Source organism: Entamoeba dispar, genomic scaffold, assembly GCF_000209125.1.
Source record: "Entamoeba dispar SAW760 scf_1105229462139 genomic scaffold, whole genome shotgun sequence".
NCBI lineage: Eukaryota > Evosea > Mastigamoebida > Endamoebidae > Entamoeba > Entamoeba dispar.
In genome coordinates, this window is record NW_001855043.1 from 1 (window position 1) to 9,707 (window position 9,707).

Consider the following 9,707-nt stretch of genomic DNA (forward strand, 5'->3'; position numbering starts at 1 on the left):
AAAAATATGGAAATACAATACCATCAGAAGTTAGCATAATTGGACATCAATGTTTTTATAACTGTGAAGAATTAACAACAATTAATATACCAACAAGAGTTAATCAACTCTGGGATTTTTGTTTTGAAGGATGTTCATCATTAACATCAATCACTATTCCACCATTAGTCAGTTTCATAGGAGATGAATGTTTTAACTTGTGTTATTCACTAAAATCAATTAATATTCCACCACTAGTAACTGAGTTAGGTATTAGATGTTTTTATGAATGTTCATCATTAACATCAATTAATATACCATTGGCTGTTATTGAAATAGGAAAAGATTGTTTTTATGGATGTTCATCATTAACTAGTATGAGTATTGACAAAGTCCATTTTATTAGTGAGAATAAAATATTTATGAATGAACCTGTATTAATTAGTATTGAAATACCATATAATCTACAAATAATTAATGGAAAGAATATTGAAAAGAAAGATATTAATGAATTTATTATTCCATCTTCAATTACTAAGTTAGGGAATAGTTGTTTTAAAGAATGTTATTCATTGTCATCAATTAATATACCAACAACAGTTAGTGAATTGGGATGGAAATGTTTCAAATGGTGTTCATTAAAATCAATTAATATCCCAACAACAATTACAAAATTTGGCAATTCTTGTTTTTATAGATGTGGATGTACAGAAGAGCTAAAGAAAAATGAAAGAATACCAAGAGATTGTTTTAAAAAAATACATTATAGAAGTACAGATGAAACAACAGATGAATAAAACAATTTAATTCATTTTGAAATAATTTATGATAATCAACAGAATTAGTGTTGTTGAAATGATACAAAATTGAATACTATTTTTATAATATTAAATGAAAGTTTATTTTTTGGATTTATAAATTAAAGATATTTTAATTTATGTTTGAATCAATGATTTCTTTTCTTATTTCTTCTTGTTTTAGTTGTTTTCTTTTATGTTTTTATTATTATTTCTTCAAAATGTTGTTGTTTGTTGTTTTATCATAGAAATTCATTACATTAAATTTGTTAATGAATATTTCTTTCAATATATTTTATTTTGTTGTTATTTCTTTTTTTATTATCATTTAATTAATCTTATCAATTTCTTCATTATTTAATTTATTCTAACTATTTTCAATAAATATTAAATCTGAATGTTAATAAATGATGTAAAAATATGAATAACAGAATGATTATGAATATTATAATAAATGAATCATTCTAATTATTAAATAATAAATGAAATAATGAAATATTAGTTCATTCTATCATTTCTTCTTTTATCATCTCTTATTGTTTATCATTTTTATTAAATATTTTTCATATTTATATGATTTGTTGTGTGTTGTATGTTAATCATTGTTTCATTTTATTTTATTTATTATATTCTATCATTCTTCTTAATTTATTCTTACATTCTTTATCTTTTATCTTTTATTTAATTTATATTTCATTCTAGCCATTGAATAAAGAACATAAGAACAGATAATAAAGAATATAAGAAATGATAACCAAAATATGAAATGAAATAATTATCATAAGACTCTTTAACAACTCTCTAATAAATCATCTATTACATTTATAAATAATACTTAAATGAGATTTAATAATACAACCATCAACAATTATATCAACAAGACTTTAATCTAATATTAAAACATAAATTAATAATAATAAATTAAACTAACAAATGTATTTTTAAATTACAAAACATTTAATACTTATTGTTGTTCTGTTTCTAATCAAAAGAGAATAACTTTATAAATATTACAATAATTATCTGTTATTTTCTTTGTTTAAAAATAACAATAAGTAATTAAAACAATTATCAAACTATACAAAAGTATTTCAGAAAACTATAATTTAATTTTGTTTTATTCTTTTGTATTTTCTTCCTCAATATCATTAAACTCACTTCTTAATATGTTTATCTTGCTTATTCTTCTTGAAATATCTTGACTTCACTTTTACCACATTTCTTTTCTCATAACTTTTATTTGTAGAAATTACTATAACTAAATCTTCTCTCACTTCCTTTTTTATTGCATCTCCAACTATAACTTTAACTATCTCCTCATCAACACCTTCACCTTTTTCACTTTCTTCTTTTAAATCAATATCATCTTCTATTTCATCCATTTTATTTTTTAATTTCTCATTACTTATTGTTACTGTTTTTGTCAGTTTCAGTGTTTTTTTTTATTTTTTTCTCATTGTCATGTACACTACTTCTTCCTTTTTAACATTCAGTGATGCGTGATAATTTCTAGGCTATGTCTAAAAGACCTATTTTGGTGTGACACTATCTTAATAATAAATATCTTCGGAAACTCGTTACTGACGGTAAACCCATTTTGTACAAAACTAATGAAAGTGGTGCATCTAAAGTATCTGTCAACTTTTAACTCTTTACCCTTTGTATACTTTATAACTCAGTAAATGTTTTAAGTTAATTGTTTATGAAGAATAGAACATAATAAGTAATTGTTTGAATAAAGTCAACAAAATAGAATTTGATAAATAACAAACTTATTAGATGATTAATGGTTTATTAACATGTTCATAAAGTCAATTTAATTAAAAAATAGGTAAAAAAGAATAGAATTTAACTAAATTATTAATGGAATAGACTAATCATATTTTCTATGATATCATTTATTTGTTCTTCATTAACTCCACTTAAATGTGCAATTTCACATTGTTTTTCTTTAGACATTTCCAAATAACTCTCAACAATATTTCCATCAATAATATTACTTGAAGGCATTCGTTTCCAATCATCAATAACTTTTTTCCATTCATCAGGTGTTGTGCATTCAACAATGCCTTTCATTTGGAGTAAAATTTGATTTTGTACTTTAATCAATATATCATATATTTCATTTGGAATTTCACATATTCCACCAATGTATCCAGTAACTCCTCCAAATAATATACATTTCTTCTGGATGGTTTCATATGTTGAATGAGTTGGTGCAATGGATCCTTTACACATTACATTAATGCATTCTCCAACATGAATATGTGCACAATTATTAAGTCTAAATCTTTCTGATTCATTACCAGTAGAATTTGTATTGAATACTAATAAATTAGAATTACTATCAGAACTAAGATAACAATTTTCATCAACAAATTCAATTGCAGTTGTATAAGATGCATAGAAATCTCTACTAACTTCATTTAAACAATTTTTATTATTTCCATTATTATCAAATGAATAAACACTAATACTTTTCATAAGATCTCCAACAAGTATTTTATTTCCCATAGTTTTAACATATAATCCAATTAACTTTACATTACAACTTCCTTTCTCTTGTAATTTAACTTCAAATTCACCATTTGTTATAATTCTTTGATATTCAAATATAACTAATTTCTTTTCTATAGACATAGCCAAATATTTTTTGAGTAGAGTTTTTATTGAATAAACAGCTCCATTAACATCTTTCTCAAATACAATTTCAAGTTTTCCATCTTTTATTTGAACAATAAGAATTCTTCCACTACTTGGTTCTACTTCATTTGGTTTTGCAAAAGCAGTTCCAATAACAAACATTTCTTTTTCATCAACTACAATTTCTTCAATAGATAAAGCATGTTCATTTTCTTTTAATTCATGACTATCTTCAATTTCCATTTTTCTAAAATCAATTAATTTAATAGAATGACTTTCAATTCTTTTCTCTTTTAATTCTTTAATTTCACTACTCAATAATAATGCTTTATTTTCTTGTTTTGAAATAACTATTCGACTTATAAATACTCCAATAGATAAACTTTTTGTATGAATTGATTGAATCTCTTCAATATTACCAATAATGATATTTTCTTTTGTTGCAACAATTAGACTATTCATGCATTCTTTCATTTTAAATGGAACAATTGAAACAATTTCACTACAATTAACTGATAATGTTTTTATTTTTCCTTTATAAATAGAAACTAATGTTGGACGATCACATAAACACATAATATATTTCATTCCATTAATTTCTAATGTTTTTAATTCAATTCCAGATAATCCAATATCAAGTACTTTATAATTCTTTGTTATTTCTCCTTCTATTTCCATTAATTCTTCCATTTGATATACTAATACTCTTCCATCTCCCATTCCAATCACAATATACATTCCTTCTTTATTATTAATAATTTCAATTGATTTTCCATAAATATTCCCATTAATTTCTCTAATATGATTTTTATTTCCATTCTCTAATTTAATTATTTCCATTTTATTACTATCCCAATAACATATTCCAATAACATCTTCAGTTCCTTCTTTTCCAATAGTAAATGCTGAAATATCATTTTCACCAGAATAAATATGTTTAATTTCTTTTTTCTCATTTAATACATTAATTTCATTTGATTGACTGATATATAACTTTTCATCATAAATACATGAATGAGAAATAAATTTATTGACTCTAATTTGTTGAATAAGTTTAAGTTGTTCTGAATCAAAAATATTAACCTCTTCTCTAGTTACCTGAACAAAACAAATTTCCTTCATTTCTCCAATTTCAATAATTCCACTACAAATTGTTTCTTCTTTTCTATTAAATCCTTTAATTTCTATTTCATTAAATTGTAATTGATTATTTTCTTGTTGAGATTCAAATACTTTACTATTATCACTATAACTAATAATTAAATATTCTTTATTTCCCATTTCTACTTGATATAAATGTGTAATTCCTTTCATTTCATTTTGACAAATAATATCAATACCTACACCTGAACTTATTAATTTAAGAGTTCCTTGTTGATATGTATTACAACACATTAATAAATCATCTTTATTAGTTATTTCATCATGTATAGCTGTCATATCTAATATTGGTCCTCGATTTTCAAATGTTTCTAATATTTCACATCTTTTCTCATTAATTTTGATTAAATGTGAATCCCCACCTTTAGACCCCCAGAATAATACTGAATTATCAAGATATAATATAGTACTTGGAATAGTTAATGCTTGATATTCTAAAGGATAATAATATAATTCTATTTCATGTTTATTATTTTCTTTTAATGTTATTAAATGCATTTTACCTTTGTTATCTGATAATAATAACCTTTTTTCATCAAGAAAACAATATGTCTCAAGATGAATTGGTCTCATTGAAACACTAGATATTTGATTTGAATTAGGAACAAAACTTACTGTTTGTGAATTTATTTTGAAATATCCTTCATTTCCCAAATAAGGAATAAATAAATCAATATTTGATGTATCTTCTATTTGTTTATTATAAAGATTTAATGTCTTAGATTCAATATTAAATTCATAAAATGTAATAACTTTAATATCATTCTTTATTTCATGGTGAATTCCAATAACTTGTTTTTGGTCCAATTGAAGACAATACAACCCAACAACCCTTTGTTCATCTATACGTAAATTGAATGGTGCTTCTGGTAAATTTTCTTCTTCTCTGGGAAGAGGTATTATTTTAATTAAATGATTATATAAATGAAGTAATAAATGGCTATTACTAATAACAACCCCACTAATTCCATAAAAAGCTGTTCTTCCTAGACGATCTTCAATATTATTTGAATATACTAAACTTAATTCTTTATTATCATTTAATTGTGCAATGACGAGCTGTTGATTATTAGTTACAAATATCAAATAATCCTTTGAATTTCTTCCTTTTGATTGATACTTAGTAATAAATGAAACACTATAAGGAAATTGTTTTGTGTAAACTAAGTCAAGACCTGTTGTTGTTAATTGATATACATTAACTATAGTATTTTTTACTATAACAAGGTATTGTTCATCTGGTTGATTGAGTTTGGCAACTAATGCATGAGTAATAGAAGTAGAAGGTGCTACTGTTGTTAAATAGAATTTACGATCAGCCATTTCTTCAAAATGAAAAGTAATTATCAAGATTCAATCATCTTCTTTCCAAAAAGTCACAAAAAAGGGAAGAAAATAAAGTACATGATATAACATTATTTTATTACTTTTAGTATAATTTGTTTTTTATTATCTCTTCTTTAAAAACAAAACTATACAAAACTATTCATAAACAATAAAATCTCAAATCTTATCTTAAATAAACAACACAATAACTTAAATAACCAGTATAATATTATTTACACCTACTCAATCTAAAATAAATTAAATTCTTTATCATTACATTTTATCTGAGATATATCTTTTATAATTTTTCCTATTTTACAATATACTAACATTAACTTTTTTTCATTTGAGTTAGATTCACACCCTCCATTTCATCATTTCTATTGACATCCCTCCTAACCAATAACAATAAAATAACCAAATTCTATGACCTACTTAAACACTTTAATTTATTGTTTTGTATATGCCTCTTTCACAGAATAACATAACTATTATTTATCTGTTTGTTTTTGTAACAATAAGGTTGCAGTTATCTTTCTTCAACTATTATCTTCTTGTCACTGACTGACCTTTCTAAAGTAATTTTCTTTTGTTTAGTTTTAGTTGTTATTAAATTATTTCTACTTTACAGAAAAAATTGTTTATTGGATTTCAGTGAATGTCATAATACTGGTTATATATCTTCTAACTCTCTTACCATATTGAATTATCTAAGTGTTGTTGGTTTCATTGAAGAAGAGTTAAAAAATAATCATTACCTTTCTAATCGTTGTCATTTTTTACTGTAAACATGACCAATTAAATCCTCTAAATCTGACAAAACGAATCTCTAATATTTTGAAAAAATGCTATTATTCCACTATTATAAAATTGACAGTTCTATCAGTTTGTTTGTGTTTCAAAAAGAAAAAACAACCTTAAGGTATCAAAACTGAGACGAATCCTTTCTTAAAAGAAACAAGAGTCTTGAATTAAATAAATGGAGTTATTTACGAAAAATTTATTATTTATAAGACAATCTTAATTAGAAAGAAGTAGTTGTAAGTGTTATTTAGTTGTAAAGAATGAGAGAAAAGAGTGATAAGTAAGGATAGAAATTAAACAATAGTATTCACTAAAATGAAAAATTCATTATTTCTTTATGGATTAATTTTGATAAAACTCTATACTACTTACCAACAAAGCTCAGCACCTAAATGACTATGAAGTTGAAAGGTAGTTTTAAACAATAAAACACAGATTTTTGGTATTTGATGAAATGAAATTATTAGATTCAATCTAAAAAACAATAAAAAAGTTTTTGAAATAAGATTTAATAACAAAATTAGATAGAAATTTATGTTATGTATTATTTTTTATAAATAATTTTATCAAATACCAACAAATATATAAATAAAATTATATATAAAATAAATAATGAAAACAGTGGTAAAATACTTTCTTTTTGAAACACGTACTACCACGTTTTAACCCTAAGGCAATTTTAAAAAAATAAAACGGATTAAACAACACATCATGGCTCTTAAACCAATTGAGGCAAGTGAAATTATTAAAGAAATTTCAGGGTGTGAAGAGTCAGAAATGCCAGCAGCTGCAAACACCGAAATTTTTGAGACTAAAGCAGAAGAAAAATTGTTAATTAAAGAAACAAAAGACGTGAGAGATAAAAAACAAAAGAAATCAAAAATTGATGAGCTCACTAAACCAAAGAAAAATGAGCCTCAAATTACAAAGTCTTTAGTCAAAAAAATTTATAGTCAACTTAAACTTGTTCCTCCTGAAAATGGAAGATATATTTCAACTGAAGAGTCAGTTCTTGATAGAATGAATGACCTTAGAGAAACAATATTGGCTTCATTGATTAAATTTGCCAAAGTAGAACAAGATGAGGGTTTAAAAAAAGTTTTTGAGGATTCAAGTAAAGTTATAGAAGATAAAATTTCTCAAATCGAAGTTAACCAAGTCCAATTACTTATTAATAAATTTAGTCAAAATCAAAATGTTTCTGAGGGAGAATGTTTCATTCATTCTTTTGCTTTACAACAAGAAGATTTAGATGAGAAAGAAGAAAACAATGAAGTTAAGAAACAAGATAAAAAAGGTCATAAAAAACATGAGAAAAAACCAAAGTCGGCTCAATCAAAAAAAGAAACAAAAGATAACAATATCAAGGAAAAGACATCTAACCAGATTAAAGTGAATATTGATGAGGAATTTGCTCGTCGTTTAACTGTACGAAAAGTAAATACTGACACTAACGAAGAAGAGAAAGAACAATGGCTTCCACCACGTAAGAGAGTAAGTATTAATACAACTGAAGACAAGAAAGAGGATAAGAAAAATGAGAAAAAAGAAGATGAAAAGTCAGAAATTAAAGACAACAAAATGATAAAAGAAGACATAAAAGTTGATCCAATCAGTGGTCTCAAAGAAGAAAATGGAGATGAGGCATTTACTCGTCGTTTGAATCCACGAAAAGTTGATGACAATGCTATAGAAGAAAAGAAAGAAGAAGAAACAAAAGACAACGACGCTAAAGAAAAGAAGTCGAAAGAAAATGATGTGACTACACTTGATGAATTTGCTCGTCGTTTGACCGTAAGAAAAGTAGACACTGATGCTAAGGAAGAAAAGAAACCAAAACTTCCAACAAATGATGAGCCAAAAGTTGTAGAAAAAGTTAAAGAAGGCAAAAAAAGGAAAGAAGAAAACAAAGAAAAACATACTAAGGAAGAAAAGAAAGAACATACTAAGGAAGAAAAGAAAGAGACTAGTAAAGAGGAAAAAGAAAAGAAGCCAAAACTCACAATACCCACAGAAGAAAAAACTGCCGATGTTATTAAAGAAAATAAAGAAGAAAAAGAAAAGAAAAAATCTAAAAAAGAGAAAAAAGAAAAGAAGTCAAAACCTACAACAACTGAAGAATCAAAAATTGACACTGTTAAAGAAAAGAAAGAATGTGTCAAGGAGAAAGAAGAAAAGAAAGGGTCTAAAAAGGAGGGAAAGAAAAAAGAGTCTAAGAAGGAAGAAAAAGAAAAGAAACCAAAAACTACAACAACTGAAGAAGTCAAAACTGACATTGTTAAAGAAAAGAAAGAACACCAGAAAGAGAAAGAATACAAAGAAAAGAAAGAACATAAGAAGGAGAAAGAGGAAAAAGAAAAGAAAGAAGACAAAGAAAAGAAAAAAGAACACAAGAAGGAGAAAGAGGAAAAAGAAAAGAAGCCAAAACTCACAGTACCCACAGAAGAAAAAGATGATACCGTTAAAGAAAAGAAAGAGCACAAGAAACACGATAAAGAGCATAAAAAACATGATAAAGGATCTAAGAAAGAACATAAAAAAAAGCACAAAAAACATGAGAAAAAAGAGAATGAAAAATCAGAACACATGGAAGAGAAAAAACTCTAAAGTCATCAATAGTTTAATGAAAAGAAGAAACAATAACAAAAGTAATTAATTAAGTATTATTAGGGTTTGTTTCTTTATTCTTTAAGTTTAGTATCATCTAGTCTCTTTCTTAGTGTTTATTATTATGATACAAACAGTACTCTATTACGTTCTTTGTTAGAAGCTTTTAACTTCTTGAATATTAGTTTATTTCATTTTTTAATTCTTTTATTAATCTAATGCTTTCTGCATTTACTAATCGATATATAGGGATTACTACTGGATTTATTTTTATATCTCTTATTTTCAGTATTTTTATTAGCCTATTTTTATTTAATTTCTTTATCATATTTCTTTTCTTTAAATACCTTTCATTACTATTATAATCTGCAACAATCTCATATCAAACAA

The 9,707-nt window shown here is 24.7% G+C and overlaps 3 protein-coding genes across 3 annotated transcripts, besides 13 other annotated features; 2 read left to right on the forward strand and 1 right to left on the reverse strand.

The window, feature by feature from the left end:
* Window positions 1–401: 401 nt before the first annotated feature.
* Window positions 402–776, forward strand: EDI_287860 (uncharacterized protein; the record flags this gene model as incomplete). Its single annotated transcript, XM_001739367.1, has 1 exon — window positions 402–776. One exon carries the CDS (start codon window positions 402–404, stop codon window positions 774–776), a length of 375 nt encoding a protein of 124 aa, XP_001739419.1.
* Window positions 777–853: 77 nt separating this feature from the next.
* Window positions 854–918: a sequence feature (AT_rich).
* Window positions 919–934: 16 nt separating this feature from the next.
* Window positions 935–1,118: a microsatellite.
* Window positions 1,119–1,217: 99 nt separating this feature from the next.
* Window positions 1,218–1,277: a sequence feature (AT_rich).
* Window positions 1,278–1,292: 15 nt separating this feature from the next.
* Window positions 1,293–1,477: a microsatellite.
* A 189-nt stretch (window positions 1,478–1,666) lies between these two features.
* Window positions 1,667–1,725: a sequence feature (AT_rich).
* A 911-nt stretch (window positions 1,726–2,636) lies between these two features.
* On the reverse strand, window positions 2,637–5,903 carry EDI_287870 (DNA damage-binding protein, putative; the record flags this gene model as incomplete). Its single annotated transcript, XM_001739368.1, has 1 exon — window positions 2,637–5,903. One exon carries the CDS (start codon window positions 5,901–5,903, stop codon window positions 2,637–2,639), a length of 3,267 nt encoding a protein of 1,088 aa, XP_001739420.1.
* Window positions 5,478–5,506: a sequence feature (AT_rich).
* A 1,282-nt stretch (window positions 5,904–7,185) lies between the features above and the next one.
* Window positions 7,186–7,324: a sequence feature (AT_rich).
* A 97-nt stretch (window positions 7,325–7,421) lies between these two features.
* Window positions 7,422–9,317, forward strand: EDI_287880 (ERC protein, putative; the record flags this gene model as incomplete). Its single annotated transcript, XM_001739369.1, has 1 exon — window positions 7,422–9,317. The coding sequence occupies one exon, from the start codon at window positions 7,422–7,424 to the stop codon at window positions 9,315–9,317; it is 1,896 nt and encodes a 631-aa protein (XP_001739421.1).
* Window positions 8,402–8,464: a microsatellite.
* Window positions 8,579–8,701: a microsatellite.
* Window positions 8,757–8,948: a microsatellite.
* Window positions 8,996–9,130: a microsatellite.
* Window positions 9,174–9,311: a microsatellite.
* Window positions 9,318–9,354: 37 nt separating the features above from the next.
* Window positions 9,355–9,707: part of a repeat region that runs on past the window's edge.